Source organism: Rhinolophus sinicus, linkage group LG04, assembly GCF_036562045.2.
Source record: "Rhinolophus sinicus isolate RSC01 linkage group LG04, ASM3656204v1, whole genome shotgun sequence".
Lineage (NCBI taxonomy): Eukaryota > Metazoa > Chordata > Mammalia > Chiroptera > Rhinolophidae > Rhinolophus > Rhinolophus sinicus.
Window position 1 is genome coordinate 156,861,483 of NC_133754.1, and position 20,154 is coordinate 156,881,636.

Here is a 20,154-nt window from a genome sequence, read left to right on the forward strand (position 1 = left end):
AGCTGGGCTGATGAAAGATGTCAAACGCTGTCTGGTTACCTAGGCAACGGCCACCTGTTAGGCCTTACCCTTGCTTCCAGCTTCTGCTTGTCAAGATAACCTTTGCCTTTCTTCTTCTAATTTCAGGGTACCAAAGAGGTTTTACTACCCCAATCCCCGAAGCTGCATATATAAATACACCCATTATTCCAGGATTGGTCCATTCCCATAGATCGGTGGGAGGTCCCCCAACATACCATAATCTTTTGGAGTCTTCTATGGTTTAAGCGATTAAGTGTCTTGCCAAGGGCCACTCAGCAATATAGTGACAGAATCGTGATTTGAACCCAGGAAATCTGATTCATGAGACCGAACTCTATCTACTCTTATGGACCTTTGCTAGTCTGTCTTCCCTTCTGAGAACCCTTTGCCCCAAAGCAGCCTGTGTATACCATATAATCCCTCCCCAAGCCCCAGACCCAAACAAGAAGGAAAAGAGTCACTAGGGAGGGAGGGACTGCAGCTTTATTATCCAAGTGTGACCTGAGGGACATCTCCTTCACAACATCCCAACCCAACCCTTCATCTGGCTCCTGAAAAGAAGAAGCAGGTCTATTCGGAGAGGTAGGGTCCTAGAGATGGCATTGACACAGGGACACATGAGGACACGTGAGGAGATGATGGGAGTTACTGAGGGCAGAACTCTTTGGTAGATGCTGCTGGAGATGGCCTGGAAGGAGGTGCCCTCCCATTGCAATGAGGTAGATGTAACATCAAAACAGAACTCTTTGGCTTCAAGTCCACATGGCATAGCAGGGAGTGGTCACCTCCCAGGGCTGGGTCCTAGAGTAGGCACCCTGTAAGGGTCAAGGTGGAGGGGTGTCTCCCTCCCCCCCCAGCAAAGGGTCTGGGACTCTTAATTCCAAGTTGAAGCTCTCAGGGTGAGGCGCCGGAAGGAGGCCCTGTAGGAGGCGGAGGTGCAGGGTTGGTTGGGCCCTGGGAAGCTGGCACAGGCTGGCGGCGGGCAAAGAGGATGCCTGGTAAAAAGGGTGAGGAGATGGTAGAGGGCAAGCAGAAGCACAGTGGGGTAGGGCATGGACAAAGAATAAAACAAAAGTCAGTGTCCTAATTGCTAGAACACCACACACATACCCCTGCTACAAACCAAAGAGGACAAGCCCTTTGGGTCAGTTAGAGGCTCCTATGCCAATACAGATACAGATACCCTCAAACAAGTAAGCAACAAATATTTACAGTAATACTTAGCCCATGACAAGGCAGTCACCCCATGGTACCCATGCCAGACAGGTCATGCCTTGGACCTCATGCCATTTAACCCCCTTTAACCCATGCCAGTGTAGCAATCCCCTGAACCCCATGTTATCCATGCAAGTTTGGATATCCCTGAACCTCATGCTAGTAGAAAAAGTCTAAAATCCCCATGCCAATGTAAATACCCCTGACCTCATGCCAGTATAGACAGCCTGCAGTACCCATACCAGTGTAGACTACCCCGTTGATCTCTAGGGCCATGTTGATACTGCTGATACCACTGCCTGCCAGATTGAGAGGCCCATCCAGCGGCTCTTCTGTCCAGGAGGGGGCAGAGGAGTCACATTTTTGGGAATCAGACTTCGCACTTACAAGCTCCCCCCTCCATCCCTATAGACAGCCCCCATTCTACTTCAGCCCACACCTGTAATGACACAGTTGTCTATTATGGGATCTATCTGTCCCACCTCCAACGCCTATCAGGTGATGGGTCTGTCCTCCCACAGTACACAGGCTCAAAGCGCTATCAGCAACAAAGCCCCTCCTCACCCCTTAGGGGAACCTTGTCCCGAGGCAGGAAACCAGGGGGTGCACCAGGTCGAGGTGGGTCCATGGGCCCCATTAGCACAGCCCTCTTCTCTGGAGGCTCCTCTGGTGCCAACTTCTCTCGTGCAGGTCCCAAGGCCAGACCCACAGGTAGTGCCAGTCGAGGGGTTGGAATTCCAGTCTCCTCTGGAAGAACAGGTCATTCAGCTCCCCTGGCCCAATCCACTCAGTCTCTGCATTTGGTTCACCCCCCAGGCCTGGAACTAAGGGAGGTCACCCAAGCTCAAGCACCAAGTTCAATCTCTATTCCCATGCAGAGTCAGCCTAGACGCTCTGAAGCTGGAGAGCCCCACAGGTCCAATATACGTTTAGGTTGGTCCAAGATACTTTGAGGGATTTCCTTGCTCTCCGTTGTTAAAAAATTCAGGTCACAGGAGGCACAAACCACATGAAAATAGGAACCCTGGGTGGACAGACGTGGAATGGACCTGCTCTGGATAAAGGACCTGAAATGATTCAGCCCCATACTGCAGAGCTTCAAGGCTTCTTCAAGCCTTGGGATCAAGGCTTCATTGATCCCAAACCTCAGGACCCTTCAACTTTAGAGAGTGCACCGTCTCAGTGCCCCATCAGTCCTCACTTCCCCCATACCTCAATGCCTCCCACATTTCAGAGTCCCCACATTTTAATGTTCCCTATATTTCAGCAACCCCCTAGGTGTCGGAGACCAGAGACACCCCCCCCCCCATCTGAGCCCCTCCCCCCTCACACCTTTCTTAATGGGGCTCGGGCTCAGCTGTGCGCAGGCGTGTGCTGGCAGACCCGAGGCAGAGCCCTGGGAGGGCCGGGTGCCGGGCGTGGGAGCGGGCGGGGCGGGGCCATGACCCGCGGTGGGAGCTGCAGTGCCCCGAGGGGGCGGCCCCGCCAAGCCGAAGAGCGCGGCGGCGGTGTAAGTTTGACGACGGCCCTCGCGCCGGTTGCTGTCGATGGCAGCCTGGAGCTCCCCAGGGGAGCTGAGCGCCCGCGTCTCGCACTCGTATGGGTACAGGTACTTCATGTACCTAGGGGCGGATGGTGTGCTGGACCCGCAGATCAAGCCCCACATCCGGACACTCTCCCGGGGGCTCGCCATGCACCGAGGCCCCGGCTCCCGCGCCTTGTTCCCCGCGTCCCCCCACCCTCACCCCCGCGCGCCTGGCCTCACTGGGTGCGTAGAGTGAAGGCGGCCGACGTGATGGTGGTGGGAAGGCTGAGGCCGCGCGTGACCTCCCGCCACACCTTGCGGTTGATGACTTCCACCAGGCCGCCTTTGGCCGTCACCAGGCGAAACAGCGCGTACAGGTCCAGTACCTGCTTCGCCATGATGGGCACACGGTTCACTGGAGTCCCTGGCGGGGGTTGGGTAAAGAGTCAGGACACCTAGACCAAGACCCTGTCTGCGGGCATCCTTGGGGACTGAAGGAGTCGGCTGCCTGGCCGAGGCGCTGCCAAGATGAGGCCCGGGTACAGGGCGGGACCGCGGAAAAGGCGGGGAAAAAGGAGGGGTGGGGCCTCCATTGTAGCAGGAGGGACTGGAGGCCAGACCAGGGGTCGGCAAACTTGCTCTGTGAAGGGCCCGATGGCAAATGTTTTATGCTTTGTGGGCCGAGCGGTCTCTTCAGAGCTACTCCACTCTGTTCTTGGAGCCTGAAAGGGGCTACGTATGGAGGATATTTAAAGGGCGCCACTGTGTTCCAATAAAACTTTATTTACAGATTCTGAAATTCGAATTTCACACATCTGGAAATGTTATTCATCTTTTAGTTTTTTTTACATTATTTAAAAATACAGTAGCCATTCTTATCTCGCAGGCGGCTAAATCTGGTCTTACGTAGTTTGCCGGCCCCTGTGGTAGACCGTAGGAAGGACTTCCTGACAGTGCTGAAGAGCTGGACTCCCCTAAGCAGCGGCTAGGGGTGGCTGCCTGAGACCCAAGGATGGTGGATGGGAGAAAAAGCAGCCCCTGCCTCGGCTCGCCAACTCCGCAGCCCGCGCCGCCCCCGCCGGCCAGTCCTGACAAAGGGTCCTGTCTGCGCTGAGCGATGGGCCCCAGTTAATTCCTTACCGATCCCGTCCCCTTCCGCTGCCGCCTTTGGACCCGAACAATTAGCTGCGGCCTGATTAATGGGGGGAAATTATCGGCCCAGCGGGACCTCCTCCCCCTGCAGAGGAGGCAGGGACCCGAGAGAGGCTGAGCTTGGGGCCTGAGGGGAGGGAGTGCTGGGGTGTGCTCAGACCAAGCTACCCCAAACCCCAGTGGAGGGGAGACCTCGAGGAAGGGGCAGGGAGGGTACACTGGGACTAGGTGTACCTGGGGAGCTGAAGGATCTGTGGCCCCACTCAGGGTCTCTGGTTAGGAATGGATGGGAAAGGGGTGCTGGGCCTGGTGTGGGGGCCCGAGGGACTTTGGCCAGCAGCTGCACTAAGGGAGGGGGGGAGCAGTGCAGCCAGTTAATTAGCAGCTTATCAGGCCAAGCTCAGAGTGAGTTAATTAGCTTTGTAGAGAGAGAGATAATGAGTCAGTCTTCCGACCCATGAATCTGGGGAGAAGCCTAAGTGATGGACTGCCGCTCACCCTGATCCCCTCCTGGACCCTTCTTGCATTCTTTTTTAGCTCTGAGATTCCTGGAAAGGAATTCCTCCTCCTCCACAGTCCCAACTCATATGGTCCCCAGGCTACCCACTGGAAAGTCCTTCCTTTAGTCTAAGCCCCGTCCTTCCTGCTGTAGAGTACATTGGGTGTCCCCTGCCTGAAGCAATGAGAAACTGAGGAGAGACAAGGCTGGAGGAAGGGTCAGCAAAAGAGGACCGAGGCACTCCCAGCCCCCTAGTCCTGGGAACCACCCCACACCCCAAGCCAGCCCCTAACCAGTTCTTCCCACCTTCCCAATTGATCCCACACTCATTAACCTGCCAGTGGGCTGGCCACTAATTAATCGCTAGGTGGAGGAGGAGGGCAGGGTCAGAGGTTAAAGATGCTATTGGGGGCCCAAAAGATAGGTGCTGCCAAACTCAGGCCTCTGCAGAGAGGACCCAACCTGGGAACTAAACCCTGAGGTCTCCCATCCTCAAACCTGGTTAAGTGGGGGTCTTCCCTTACATCACCCCACTCACCCCTCTTCTGCATGAAGCTAAACAGGTCATCCAGAAATTCCTTCCTCTTGGGGTCTGCATCGAGCTCGTACAGCTGAGGAAGGACTGAGGTCATTTTCCAGCTCTGCTGACCCCCCTCCCCTTGGGACCCCAACTCAGGTTGTACCCTGAATAAGGGTCCCCAGCTGAAGGGGTACATAGGATCCGAAATGTGAACTCCCAGACATTAGGCTCTCCACCCCTGGGAATAGTAGGGGCACCTTTTTGTAATACATACAGAGACCCTCTACTGGTTAGTGGTACCCTGCGCAGTTTAAACTACCCATCTGGGGAATAGGAAAAGAGAGGAAGCTGGGAGGCTCAGCCTGTCCTCCAGGACATGCACAGAGCCCTAGGGAGGAAGTCAGGCTGGGGCTGTGGTGCACACTGAGGAAACTGACATATCTGAAGCACTCATTCACTCTTGTTCATTCCTGCAAGGGCTTCTTGCTATTCACCTCTCTATGTGCCAGGGCTGGGGATGAGGGGCAGAGATGCCTCTAACCCTTCCCTCAGGCAGGATGGATGCTCAGAATCTCCTGGATTGAAACCTGGGGCCCCTCAGCCCACCTTCTGGTCTGATCTCCTTCCAGGAACAGTGAGCTGCCCACTACAGAGGTTGTCACAGAGGCTATGGTCCTGCACCACCCAGATCTGTGGGATCAGGACTTGAAGGGCCCATGGGATCATCCCACATATTCCCAGTCACCTGGAGCCCCAGCTCCATTATCATCTCCCAAATACCACCCATGAGGAATAATCCCTACAGTAAGTCATTTACCCAATCCCTGAGTAACACCCATAGGTAACACTCTATCCCCCAATAAGAACTCTCAGTAAAAAACACCCATGAGTAACAAACCCTTGAAATTCACCTTTAGAGCTATGCTCCCACAAGAACTGAACCCTAAATCTTAGATGGATGCTCACAAGTAACACACACTCTCCAAATAGTAACCCCCAGTATTATACACAGGAGAAACAGTCGCTAGAGCTACATCTCCAGAGTAACAGAGCCTGAGTAACACTCCTTTTTACACTAATGCCACAGAGTACTAGCCAAAGATGAACACTTCTGGAAAAGACCCAAGACCAACAACACCCTATGGGTAACGCCACCAGAACAGCACACCTAGAGTCACCACCCTGTGGTATACCTTCATAGTGACAGCCTGGAGTAGTGCCTTAGAATAACATCCAGATGGGTTCCGCAGGGAGGAAGAACCTCAAATGAGGCCCTATGAGTAAGATCTTGTCATTCCCAGCAGCACAGGGGCCCATTAGTCACACTACCTGTAGTGACCTTCACAGGCTGAGAACTGTCACCCATAGAACTCAGGCCAGGGAGAGGATTTGGATTGGGGGAATGTAACATGGAACAGATGAGGGGGGTATCAGCTTGCCAAAGGAGTGGCAACCTCTATTCTGCTACCAAAGACAGAAGTAGGCAACCCAGGACACCCCCACTGTCACTGGAATATGACCTTGTGACTTGATGTGTAAGAAGTTAGGGTAAGATGGTGCTGGCACTGGAATCTCCAGTCCCCAGATCCCCCCCCCCAAAAAGAATTCTTGAAGGCGCCTACACCCCTCCCACTTTCCCTTCCAGCTTCTCCAAGAAACTCTAATCTGTCAGCCTCTACGTTTCTGGGTGTCTTCTGCAGCTCTTAGTGTGTGCCTACTTCTTTCTGTGTCTCCAGGTGTCTGTCTCTCCCTTCTTCTGTTTTTCCACTGTCTCCCTCCAGGTCTGTGTCTCTGTCTTCCCATCCTGCAGAGGGCAGTGGGCGTGGGTGGGCTACTAATCACCTGGCTCTGCTTTTGCCCTGACTGGAAGAAGAGGAGAGGGCCTGGCAGTGAGGGGGTCCTACCTGCTTGAACTGTTCCTCGTAGGTCCACTCGTGGGGATGAGGTCCAGGGGGCTGGTTGGAAGGAGAGCTGGGGCCCCCGGTCCCTGGACAGCTCTCCTTGGCTGCCTCCTCCTCTGCTCCAGCTTCCTCCTCATCCTCATCCTCTTCAGCATCCTCTTCTTCCTCAGCCCCAACCTCCCCCAGAGCCCCTTCAGGGGCCTGCAGAATCCGGGGGCCAGGCAAGGGAGGCCTTGGTGGTGGTGGGCGGGGAGGGACCAATGGCCCCACCCCCTGGGCCAGTCGGGCTGCCTGCTGCCTCTGCAGGGCCTCCATTACAGCTTCCAGGCGCAGTCCCCCCGCTGGTGGGGGTGCTGGCACCAGGCGGGGCCCCGAGGAAAGGGCCGCCTGTTGGGGAGGGAATTATGGGTGCTGGGCCCTGGTACCCCCACAACCCTCAACACAAGGGGAGGTGGTCATGGATTCAGGGAAGTGCAGGGTGGCCATAAGGAAAAAGGTAGAAAGATCGCTTTCCCAGAGATTGACAGAAAGGTAGAAAAAGCAAGAGAGACAGAGCCAGAGAGACAGAAATGGGTATTGACTGAGGACAGGTAGAGACTAGGCAGATCAAAAAGGGTGACAAGGACCAAGAAACAGAGAGAGATGGAGGAGAGCGAGAGGATCTGACAGAGAGAGACAATGACAGGGAGATATGAACACAGAAATGGAGATGGGACAGAGGGACAAGGAGAGACAGAGATGAGGAGAGACAGACCGAGAGGGACCAAGATGGAGAGAGACAGAGATATCAGGCAGAGACAAGAATGGAGATACAGAGATGGGGAGAGATGAGATTGATAGAAATACTGGATAGAGAGACAGGGAAGGGAAGAGAGAGAGGAGCAAGAGATAAATATCAAAGACCTGAGTGACAGGCAGTCCAAAGACAGAGACGGAGACAGAGATAATTGGTGAGACTGGTTGAGAGAGAACAGGAAAGACCAACGCCGCAGGGGACAGAAGAGAGAGATTAGAAAGAGATAGGGTGAAACAGTAAATAGAGGGGTCAGAGAGACAGAGGGGAAAACAGACGCCGAGACGCAGAGGACTAGAACCGAGGAGGCGCGAGGATAGAGGGCAGCGGGGGCAAAGCCTGGGACAGAGACGGGACTGGGAGGGCAGGGGACGACGGGGTCTCGACGCTCGCTCTGTGGCTCCCGGCACCCTGCGGCCGCACTCACCAGCCTGGCGCGACCCGCTGCCCCCGGCGTCTCCACGGCTTTCCCTCTGCTCCGCCCGCCTCTTGGGTGGCCCCTGCTTCCGCTCGGTTCCTCGCTCGGGGTCCCCAGCTGTGCGCTCCTGCCGCGGTGCGCTCCTCTGGTCGCCGTGCGCTCACACTGCTCTGCTGGCGGCAGCCGCGGGGGCGGGACACGAGCGGGGCAGGGCGGGCGGGGACAGAGCGGGGAGAGGCCCGGGTGGGCTCTGCCACTCCCAGCCCCCCAACAGGTGTCTCCCACTCTCCACACAGCTAGATTCGAGGAGGGGGCGCTGGAGAGCTGCAGGGAACCTTGCAAAGGAGAGTGAGGAGTCCACCGCCACTGGACTTGGGACCAGGGCCCTGCCCAACCTCACAAGTTGCGCCCCACACACCCACACTCAGTGCCTGACACTCACACACAAACAGCTGTGTTCACACACCAGCACACCCTGTCACAAGTTCAGGCACACAGCTGCCCAGTCTCACATACTTGATTACAGGGACACTAAAGCACCCATGGCCTGTGATCATGAGGGGAATCACTTTTCAGCATGCTGGGGTGAGTGTGGAGGGGGCCTGGACTGAATTGAAACTCCCCCCCACCCTGCCCTGCCCAGGTGCTGTCCCCAGCTGCATGCACGCTGCAGTTTGCACAAGACATGCACATGGTGGACTCACACACCTCTGCACACACACTCAGAGGTCTCTGAGCTGATTCCACACCCGCAGCAGGCTACACATGCCACATGGAGATACACAGCCACACAGTTTTTAGCTCTTTTGACGTTCTATTATGGGCATCGTCAAACATGTACACAAGAAGAGTGAGTTACAGTATTTCAGCAGTGATCAGCGTTTTGCCCATCTTCACATACTTCCTTCACCCATGTGTGCATGACTCCCCAGGTTATATCTCTAGACCCCTTCAGCCAACTGATTCAGGCCCACCCTACCCCAAGTTATCCCCCAGATGCTGAGATGCTGTTCCTTATTTGGGGGTCCTGATGGGAGGTCACAATTTCTCCTTTGAGCAGCCTGGAGCCAACGTTTCTCAGGCACCCTCATACATCCCCTAGTTTCTTCCTGTACCCAAGGGAATCAACTCACCAAAAGCAGGAGGGCTACCCAGAGGTGATGCCAAGTGTGTGAGAGAACAACATGTATCTGCAGTGGTGACACCTGGCATGGGTGTGAAATTCCTATGTCAAACCCAAACTCGGGACCATCCCCTGACTTCATACCCAGGGAGGCAAGATTCGTCCCAGGGCCAAGATTCCTCCAGGAGACAGAAATTCAGGTGTGACTTTTGCTTCCTCTCTCCTCCCCCATCCTCTCCTAACAAGTTCCCTCCTCTTAGACCCAGCTTGCTCTGGCCTGGGCCACCAGCTCTTCTCACTAGGATCTTGTGATAGGTGACACCTGTCTGGCTCTCCCTATCTCCAGCCTTCACCCTTGTCCCAAGCCCGGCTCCCACTGTGGCACTACGTCCTTGTTCTCTCTGGTCCACCCCTGGCCACGAGAAGGTTCAGTCCTGCTCACACCTTTGGCTCACTCTAGTGCCCTCCCAGTCAGATTTCAGGCCTGAAGGTGTCAGATACTCTTCCCACCAGGAAGCCTTGGTAATCCAACCACCTTCAGTACTGATGCCCCCTCCCACATGGCTTTGTGTGGTGAGTTCTCCTGGGGCAAAGTCAAGCCCTTTCCTCTGCTCACCTCTCTCTGAGGCCAGGCCCACAGGGGAGAATCAGTGAATGGGCAGCGGCAGACAAACGTGCCCTGGGGACCTCCTGGGGGACTAGAGGGGAGAGGTTAGAGATTTGTGGGCTTCCTGTGCCCAGCTTGCTCTTTCCCCACAGCATCCCCTGACTGCTCAGAAAAGAGGTACCTGGAGGGAGGTAGATGATAAGATTCCTCTTGGAAAAGTAGGAATTGGATTCAGGAAATTCCAGTTCTGAGGGTTTGGAGATTGCTCTTCAGGGGGCTGAGGGGGAGGAGAGGGACAAGGAACTGGGCAGCTACTCCCAAAAGAAAAAGAATCAAGCATAGTAAACCCTCCTTTGGCGTTTGAACCTGGAGAGCTACAACTGGAAAGGGCTAAGGGGAAGGAATAAGCCTGACTGGGCCCTGGCTTATGTCTCTCCTCATCTGTGAAGAGGAAGGGCTGTCTCTCACACACACACACAACCCTCATCTAACCTTATATCTTACAGAGAAAAAGACAGACCTAGACCTCCATTCATACAACATATATTTACTGAGACCTACTTTATACCAGGCACTGTTGGACACAGTAGTAAATAAAGTCCCTATAATAATGGTATATAATTCCAGTAGGGGAAATATATAGTGTGCCAGATGATGGTAAATAAAATGAAAAAACAACAACAACAACAAAAAAAAACTCTGGGTTGGGGGGACAGAAAGGGAAGGGTGTATTAGTTACCTATTACTGCGTAACAAATTACACTCAAACTTAGCAGCTTAAAATAACAAACATTTATTTGATCTCACAATTCTGTGGATCAGGAATTTGAGAGTGGCTTAGCTGGGTGGTTCTCACTTACTGTCTCTCGTGAGATTGTACTAAAAATGTTGGCTACAGCTGCAGTCGTCTGAAGGCTTGACTGGGACAGTAGGATCCACTTCCAGGATGGCTCACTCACATGGCTGTTGGGAGGAGGCTGTTCTCCCCAGGTGGACCTCTTCACAGGAGACTTCATGCCTGAGTGTCTTTCCAACATGGCAGTTGATTTCCCCCAGATATAGTAATCCAAGAGACTAAAGAGGCAGCGACTAGGCTTTTATGGCCTAGTCTTGGAAGTTACACACTGTCACTTCTGCCATATAATATTTGTTAAAAGCACATAACTAAGTCCAGCCCACATTCAAAGGTAAGGGAATTAGGCTTTACCTGTTGAAGGGAGGAATTTCAAAACTTTTATGGAAGTATATTAAAAACACCACAGAAGGGCTGTTATTACACACGTTAAGGGAAGGACTCACTGAGCAGGAATTGGAGGGGAGGAATAAAGCCATGCAGTTACCTAGAGAAGAACGTTGCAGGCAGAGTAGCTGGTGCAAATATCCTAAGGTGGAAGTTTATTTGATGTGTCAGAAGAAAAGCAAAGAGGCCACTGGGCTAAAACTGTGGACGAGGTGAATGAATGGTGAGAGATAACATGGGCCTTGGAGTAGGTACCTGGAGGAAGTAAAAGGACTGGATGAGACGGGAAGCTGATGGAAATGTCTGAGCAGAGTGAAAGGCTGTCTGGCTGTTGTGTGGAGAAACCTCCACACTGGATGCAGACATGAGGATCAAGCAGGAGTCCACTGCAGTAATCCAGGCAAAAGATGATGGTGGTTTGGACCAGGGTAGTAGCTGTGGAGGTAACAAGTGGTCATATTCTCGATGTTTCAAAGATGAAACTGACAGGATCTGTTGATGTCTTGAATATGGGATGTGAAAGAATAAGAGGTATCCAAGATGACTCCAAGGTTTTTGGCTTGGGCAGGTAGGTAAATGGAGGTATCCTTAACTGAGATAGTAAAGACTGCAAGAGGTGCAGGATTGGGAGAAATCAGCTTGTGTAGGACATTTTAAGTTTGAGATGCCAATTAGACAACCAGGTGGAGATATCAGGTAGAGATGGAGATAGTCGGATACCTGAAGTTGATATATAGAGCTCAGAAAAGAGGTTTACACTGAGACAATTAGGAGTCACCACATATAGATGGTCTTCAAGGTCCATCCATGTAGAAGCAAATGGCAGGATTCCCCTTTTTATGGTTGAATAATATTCCATTATATGTATGCATACCACATTTTCATCTATTTATCTTTGAGGGCATTATGCTAAATGAAATAAATTGGCTAGAGAAAGACAAATACTATATGTTCTCAATTATAATGGTATCTAAACAAAGTCACAAGAAACTAATTGAAACAGAACAGATTGGTGGATGATCGAGGACCAGGGTGGGAGATATGGGTGAAGGTGGACAAAAGGTACAAACTTCCAGTTATAAGATAAATAAGTCCGGGGGATGTAATGTACAGCATAGTGACTATAGTTAACAATACTATATTGTATATTTGAAAGTTGCTAAGAGTGTAGATCCTGAAAGTTCTTATCACAAGAAAAAAAGAATTTATAACTGTGAGGTGATGTTAACTAAATTTATTGTGGCAATCATTTTGCTATATATACATATATCATTACACTGTATACCTTAAACTAATTATGTCAATTATATCTCAATAAAACTGGGGGGTAAAGACATATAAATGGTATCTAAAGTCTTGGAATGATTCAGATCACTTGTGTAGACAGAGAAATCTGAAGATTAAATACTGGGAAGTCAGAGCTTTAACAGGTAAGAAAGATCTAGCAAAGAAGGCAAGGGAGTAGTGTACTGGAAACCAAAAGTATTTTAAGAGTGATTGTGTCAAATGAAAGCTGAGCAGAAATAACCACTGGACTTAGCAACAGAGCGGGCAAGGAGCCTGGGAACCTAGTGCTATGTGAAAGAGAGGGAGATGAGAGGGGAGCTGGGGTCTCCTTGATAGACGTGGGTGGAGTCTAGAAGAAGAGCTGGGTTACTGGAGCAATCCTTGGAGGCTTGACCTTGCAATCCATGATCCAGAGAGGTCCCAGCAGGACTTGTCATGGCCCACATGGTGGTGGTAGTGTGTCAGGAAGGCCAATTTGCCTGGGCCTCACATTCATTCACAGCTACAAATTTAGACTTTGGATGTTGTTTCCAAATGATTACACATGTAGTCTTTTGTATTTTTGTTCATTGAATGTCAAATTTTTAGAAGGGACAATTTTTATAACCATATTCCTCCCATTTTTAATATACTAGGAATCCTAAGAAGTGAGAGTGGCCTGGGCCTTACTCAACCTCAGAGCAGGGCCAGGAGGATGAGTCAAGTGAGGCATCAAGGGCGCAAAATTTAAGGGCAAGTGCAGGGTCCCTGGGAGTGTACCTGAGGCACCTCTCTTGCCTCACACTAGTTCCAGCCCCACCTACCTCAGACACCACCAGATAGTGTGCCAGCTCCCTACCCCCAGGAGCCTCCACATTAGTGAGGAGTTCTGGAGAAGCTAGACTGGAGGGGAGAAATTCCTGGGTAGGAGATGGACAGGGTACTCTGGAAACTCAGAAAAAAGATGGAGAATTGGGCCTCTTTCAGTTCAAAAGTGGGTGCACACTGCCACCTCGTGGCCACCCAGGGCAGGACTCCCAGGACTGTTTCCAGACGCACTGGCAAGAAGACACACATTTCATCTAGCCCAGGTTTGTTTGTTCGTTTATTTTATTCTTTAGCTTCCACGTGTGAGATCATATGGTATTTGTCTATCTCTGTCTGACTTATTTCACTTAGCAAAATATCCTTAGGTCCATCCATGTTGTTGCAAACGGTACAGCCATGAATTTCTTAAACTGCAGTGTTCAAAATTTGTGGAGAGGATTAACTATACTAACCTTAAACCTCAACCCATCATTGACCTTTGGGGATTGCGCACAGTAATCTGTCGAGTCAATGAGCCTCCTAGCTCATTCTTGAGCACACTAAAGTATACAGCTACTGTCTTATAAACTCAATCACACAGCAAGCGAGAGGCCTTCCTGAGGACCTCCAGGAATTAGCAGGTTTTCGTGCTGCTTAGATACACAAAGAAATGGAACTGTTCAACAGATCTTTATTAACAGAGAGAAAGATGGACAGAGAATGCAGCAAGGGCAGTGTCTGGAAGCTGTGATGGGTGTATGGGTGTGTGTGTAGAAAAAGCCTTCTCTAGGGCAGGGATGACTCCTTGGACTAGGCCCACCTCTCCAGGTCCTCTTCCCAGGGGTGGGCCCTGGGCTGAGGCCAGCCTCCCTACCCCTGAGGGAAAAATGGGGGTCTTTCAGGATAGGAGGGACCCTGACCTCAGCATTCTCCACATTTTTCTGGTTCCCCAGCTGACTTGGTTGCTGAGAGGGTAGGGGACAGGCCATGAGGGCACTTGCATAGCAGGGGAACAGAACAGGGGTAAGGCATATGGTGAGGACAGGGAGATCAAGGGGAAGGGCATCACAGCTGCAGATGAAGGGGGCCTCCAAAGGCAGCTCCTCTTCTCCCAGTTGCTGCTGGGTTGAGGGGTCAGACCCAGACAGAGTGTAATACCCACCCCCACTCCTAACTCCAGAGCCCTGCCTAGGGGCAGGGAAGCTCTGGAAAGGCCTGAGTTAGTGAATCAAGCATGTGTGTTATGTGTGTTTGAACATGACTGGACCCCTTGGTATATGTGGGGCTCCCTCTCTGGGTGGGTGTGAATGTATGATGCTGCTGTACACATGGGATTCAGTATCTGAATGCATGTCCCATATGTTCCCACAGGTCTCTGTGTTTGGTTGTATAAGCATGTATGTCCTTTCTTGTATACCAGGAACTCAGTATCTGTATGTTATGAATATGTCCCTGTCTTTTCACATAGGCTCCAGCAAATGGGTGTGTGCAAGCCTGCCCGTTCCTGTTCCATCCACAGGTCCTTCTTCAGGCCTGGCTGGTCAGGGGTCCTGGCCGAAGAGGTAGGTAGTGAGTTCAAGCCGGAGGCCCCGGGCATAAGCGCGAAGAGTGTAGAACAGGGTGAGGAAGTCCTGGGTGCTGAAGATTGTGTCAGCCAGTGCGAAGGCCAGGGTAGATGGGATTACACCCCGGCCATACTCCACCATCCATGTGTTTGGCCCCCATTCCACAGCTGTTGCCTCACCAGGCCCGTGCACCACTGTCTCCCCTGGGGGACAAGGAGCACCAACATTAGGAGCCTACCCCTGCCCTTCCATTGCTGCCACCTCCCTGGCCCACGGGCTGTCTAGTAGTAAGTAATGGAGAGGGAGCTTAAGGAAAGGCAAAAGCCTGATCTCACTGGCCAGGTCGCCCATCTGGAGAGGTAAGAGGCCAAGATGGTCACTCCTAAATTTTCCTCTGGGTCATCACCTGGCTCATGTCCTCCCTTGGGGGAAGCCAAGGTGCGGCACCTCACCTGGCCATGGGCCACTGTACAGGAGTCATGGAAGTCTGCATTTCCAAGGCTCACTCATGTCAAGCAGAAATTTAGCTAAACTTGGGCTGAGCCTGTTAGACACAGAGGGGTGGTTATAAGACTTGTGAGGCTTTTTGAGAAATTTAACTGTTCAATTACAATGCTTGCCATGCTTATAACAGTCAACATCAAACTTGCTTGGAAGTCCAAACCTACTTTTTATGTACAATATCACACTATGTAAAAAAGGAAGACAACTATCTGCTTTGTCTTTGGAGGTATGAGAAATTATAATCAGAAATTGTCTGTCTCCCCAACAACTGCTGGAATACTGGATGAGTAAAATAGTGTCTTGGTAGATAAAAATCACACATGGTCAACAGGAAGCTGTTATGTTTGTTTCCTTTTGACAGAGGAAAGCAACAGGAAAGCCTTCAACCCTGCCTCAACCAACCACCTGTGGCTTATCTAGGGGGCAAGGGAACCAGAGGGAGGGCCCCTCAACACACCCCCTTTCCATGCCATGGTTCTCTTCCCCAACTATGGGCATCACAGAATGAAGGGACCCACTTCTCCGACAGAATCTCTCTACCCACCTGGGTAGAACACCTCACTTTTGGTAGTGCCCTCTCTCCACTGGTGGAAGGTGCCAGAGATGATGGTGTCCGAGATCTCAGCCCAATAGCGCCCTGCGGGACAATCAGATGGACACCGAATAGCAGGGTATCTCTGCTATCGCATGGCCTGGTCAAACAGAAAGGAGGGCATGGGCCCTTGTATAGCCCCAGCCTCCCAGTCCGGCCCGTCGCCAGCACTGACCAGAGTGGCCGCTAGAGCCCAGGGCGGTGCCGAAGAGCAGCACATACTCGGACAGCGAAGCATGCAGAAGGCACATGGCTCCCATCCAGCCACCCGCGTTCACGAACACCCACTGCAGCTCCTCATCCGGCAGCACGTGGCCTGGGTGCAACCGCCGCAGCTCCACGATCAGCCGAGAGAAGGCCAGCTCGTGGTCCAGCCCTGGCGGGGGCAGAGGAACAACACAATCAGGGCCAGCACCGGTCCCGAACTTGGGAACGACGCCCCCGGAATCCCCAACTCGGCCCGGAAATCCTCAGCCCCCTGCCCTCCACCCGTTCATTCACTCGCTCACCCGCGTACTGCCGCGCCAGCTGCGCGATCTCTTCGTGCTGAAAGACGAAGCTCTGCGTGCCCAGCCAGAGCCAGACTGCCTGGGCCAGCACAGCCACTGCAGCCAGGAGCAGCGCCGCCCACACCCACCGCCGGCCCACTGCCCACTGCATCCCTGAAGGCAGCTTGACACAGCGCAGCACAAGACGGAGCTGGAACCTGAGGCTTCGCTTCTCCCTGCCTCCTCGCCTACGGCGCGCCCTCCAGGACCCGTTCCCCCGCCACCGCCGTGGTACGGCTCTCCCTGGCCAATCGGAACTGTCCGGGCACCCGGGCACCGCCCCCTCGGATTGTACCATTTCCTCGCGGGGAGCAGGGAGCGCGGAGGGGTGGGGCGGCGCTTCGCGCAGGATGTAAAGGGAGAGGGGCCAAGCCCTCCTAGCTGCCCACATTAGGGTCTCTATGCAGGGTCTCTTGAGCGCCATCCTACTTGCTAGTAGGGGTTGGTGGAGGTGAGATCCAGAAAGGACTACCCCCTGTGCTCAGTGACGGGTGAAATAGGCGAGTCCGGAAGCAGAGCCTTCCGGCATTCGTGATTCTTAAGGCCCACCTTTGCTAGCACTGTAGGCCAGTGGGCGAACTTCAACTTGGGGACGAAGCCTTTCTGGAGGCGGTGACACCTGAGCCATGTCTTTAACAGAGATGGGAAGGGCATTCCAGCCAATAAGACCTACTCCAAGAGCAAAGGCACCCAAGAGAGGGACAGTGTGGGTTCTTTAAGGGCCTACAATTCATTCTTCCTCTGAAACACAAATTGTGAGAGGAGGCCTTTGTAAACCAACTGAGGGTTATGGTAAGGGAGGGATTAAAGAAAAAAGAGAGAAGCAAAAGCAAGAAAAGAGGCAGCATAGTGCAGGGCATAAGAAAGAAAAGAGCTGGATTGTCTGGGTCAAAAGCCTGGCTCCTGCCACTAGTTGTGTGATCTTGGGCAAGTTACTTAAACTCCTGTGACTCAGTTTTCTCATTTGTAAAATGAGACAAATGAAAGTATAATACCTACTTCATAGTACATACCTTCATTGTAATGAAGAGTAAATGAGTTAATATTTATAAAACAATTAGTACGTGGCACATGGTGTCATATGTGTTAGTTACATAAATAAAACATAAAGGAGCGGGAACTGGAAGAGCATGGCCTCACACATGAGCGTGATGAAATGAAGGGTCAACACAGTCAAATATAATTGAGAGGTCCAATAAAATGATGGGAAACGGTCATTAGGTTTCTCAGGGGCACGTAGCAAAGATGATGCTATACATTCACGAATCCATTTCCTTTTGCTCTTGGGCAGCCAGGTTACATTCCACAGTCTATTCTATAGTTAGATGAGGCCATGTGATTGTGTTCTGGCTAATGAAGTATAGGCAGAAATGATGTGCGTCACTTCCGGGTCTGGTTCCTAAAATCTTCAGCGAAATTCTTTACATTCTCTCTCTTTCCCTCATCTATGGTCATAGTTACATAGAGTTAAGTAGTTACTGGAGAATTCAGAATGCTGTATGGGACAGAGCTCCCCTTCTCCCTCACAATGGACTGTGGTGCTAAGCCACTGAGTTTGAGAGTTGGTTGTTACAGCAACTAAGATTACTTACCCTGAATAATACAGAGCAAAAAACATGTTACAGTGTACTGTGCAGTAAGTATAGAGGCTGGGAAGATGGACTGTTTTTTGAGAAACTATGCCAAGAAGGGGAAGATAAGGGATTAGCTAGAGGAGAATGCAGAATTGAGGGAACATAATTATTATTTTTAATTGGCTCTGGTTTCTGTGACACTCCTGAGTTGACCATTCTCTAAGAACACTAATTAGCAGGGACTAGCCAAAAAATCTGTCTTCTCCTTCTCTGTTCCAAGCAGAGCCCTCTGGGGGCTATCTAGGTGTGCAGTTCCCCTATTTGATCTTTCAGAAATCTCCAGCACACACTATTTAAAAACAAACAAACAAAACCCCAAATTGTCCTTTGGCCTTGAAGGGTTTCAGAACAGAACTCCCTAAAATGTGCCACTTTGTAATGTAAGTTATTTTGAGCTGAAGGCAATTGAGACCTTGTGGGCTCATGAGAAATTCATCTCTCCCTTAAAGAATTTAAATTTAGGGCCTTGCCCATAATAAGAGTTATTACCGGAAATAATTTCATGACCTTTCGATATGGCAGGGAAACTTCTAATTACTGAGTATCTGTACTTATCCTGTAATGGATAAGTTCCTATCTGAAGCACCAAGGCGCTTTACCTCATTATTAGTTCAGAATGCCAAATATACCTCATTTTAACTTTCTGTCTCTGAACCTTTCATGTACAGGGGTCTATGACTGTCTCATGTATGTGGGGTTCCCATATGTACATAGGTAATTAAATTTGGTTGTTTGCTCTTGTTAATCTGTCTCCTCAATTTGATAATTAGACCAGCCTGAAGAACCTACAAAGGTAGAAGAAAGTTTCTTCCTCATCCACAGCCTTAAGATGGTCTAAGGAAGGGAAATAGGGGCTAGGGATCACAGCCACCTTCCCTAGATATCATAGAAGAGATTACACCTCTGAGATCTTGGAGGGAAAGGGCTGGATAGGTCCCGTCTCAGCCATTCTCTTCTTCCCCCAAAAAATGACCTTGGAGAGACACAGAGAAAGGAGAAGTTTGGAGATAGTCCTGAAGAGATGTTTTTGAAGAGGGTCAGGAGTTAGTTGGCATGATCCAGGGAGTGGCACTGAAGCATTGGTGTTCTTGGGAAAATGGGGCTGCCTCCAAAATCCAGTCACTCAAACAACAAAGACAGCGGAGAGAATAGAAAAGCAGATCTTCTATCCCCCCTTTTTCCCCTATACTATGAGCAGCCAGTGAGACAGGTAATTACCCCCCAACACACACACATACCCTTTCTCAGCTCCCTGCTCCCTGCCCCCTACCTAGTGGCCTCTTCAGATTCCAGTCAGAGGACCCTAGGGCAGAGATTAGGTAAATGACCAATGACCCAGTTTTTGCACAGGAGCTGCAAAACACCTGGCTTGGCCTGGCCTGGCTTGGGGGAAGGGTCCTCCGTGCTACTGCCCAGCTTCTAGTTCACTAGATTTCTGTCTTGAATATCATTAAAGTCTTAGGGGAATTTTAGAGTCGTGGGAAGAGACTGGAAATTTGGGTTCAAATTGTAGCATGGCCACTCATCCTCTGGGTGACCTTGAGGCCTCTGTTTCCCACTGTGGAATTGGAAGGAGGTTCAGACAGTATTTAGATGGCTCTTTAAAAGTGCCAGGGGAAGAATTAATTTGAATTTTTTTCAATATTAGCCCATTGGTTTGATCCAAGGAAAAGTTGGAGAAGGGACGGGGATGTGTAAACACCCCTGACCCCACCCAGATGGCGGCTGGAGCTACTGATAGTCCTGTCCTTTCCACATTTTCAATTTTCTTATAGCCCTCTTACCTCATCCACTTCTTGTGTTTTTGGTGTGTGTGGGGTGGGGGGAGTGAGGGTGGAGAGAGAGAAAAAAAGAAAACATATGGTTATGTTGATGAAAAAAGTGTCCACACCTTTAGAAACTTTGAGTTTATTTGGGCTGAATTTTGAGGACATGTATAGAAGCAAAATCTCAACAGATTGAGAAAATGCTCTGGAAAATGGCAGTGTTGTAGTTCCTTTTTAAAACACTTTTTTTTTTCTTAAATTGGGGAATATTGGGGAACAGTGCGTTTTTCCAGGACCCATCAGCTCCAAGTCAAGTCATTGTTTTCACTCTAGTTGTGGAGGGTGCAGCTCACTGGCCCATGTGGGAACCGAACCGCTGACCTTGGTGTTATGAGCACCGCGCTCTAACCAACTGAGCCAACCAGCCGCCCCGGTTTTATAGTTCTTTTTATATGTTT

General features: G+C 51.1%; 2 protein-coding genes across 3 annotated transcripts; both read right to left on the reverse strand.

The window, feature by feature from the left end:
• Positions 1 to 53: 53 nt before the first annotated feature.
• ARID3C (AT-rich interaction domain 3C) lies at positions 54 to 8,152 on the reverse strand. 2 transcript variants are annotated; one of them, XM_019734751.2, is made up of 8 exons: positions 8,054 to 8,152; positions 6,837 to 7,220; positions 4,951 to 5,023; positions 3,002 to 3,185; positions 2,569 to 2,858; positions 1,801 to 1,983; positions 1,479 to 1,568; positions 54 to 1,016 (listed from the first exon to the last, which is right to left on the reverse strand). In XM_019734751.2, the coding sequence occupies exons 2-8, from the start codon at positions 7,146 to 7,148 to the stop codon at positions 916 to 918; spliced, it is 1,233 nt and encodes a 410-aa protein (XP_019590310.2). In that variant the 5' UTR covers positions 7,149 to 7,220; positions 8,054 to 8,152; the 3' UTR covers positions 54 to 915. The 2 variants fall into 2 exon arrangements, with proteins under 2 accessions (XP_019590310.2, XP_074186757.1); XM_074330656.1 differs by lacking the exon at positions 1,479 to 1,568.
• A 5,606-nt stretch (positions 8,153 to 13,758) lies between these two features.
• On the reverse strand, positions 13,759 to 16,539 carry SIGMAR1 (sigma non-opioid intracellular receptor 1). The gene is made up of 4 exons (XM_019734776.2): positions 16,258 to 16,539; positions 15,924 to 16,124; positions 15,701 to 15,793; positions 13,759 to 14,855 (listed from the first exon to the last, which is right to left on the reverse strand). Exons 1-4 carry the CDS (start codon positions 16,406 to 16,408, stop codon positions 14,629 to 14,631), a joined length of 672 nt encoding a protein of 223 aa, XP_019590335.1. The 5' UTR covers positions 16,409 to 16,539; the 3' UTR covers positions 13,759 to 14,628.
• Between the last annotated feature and the right edge of the window lie 3,615 nt (positions 16,540 to 20,154).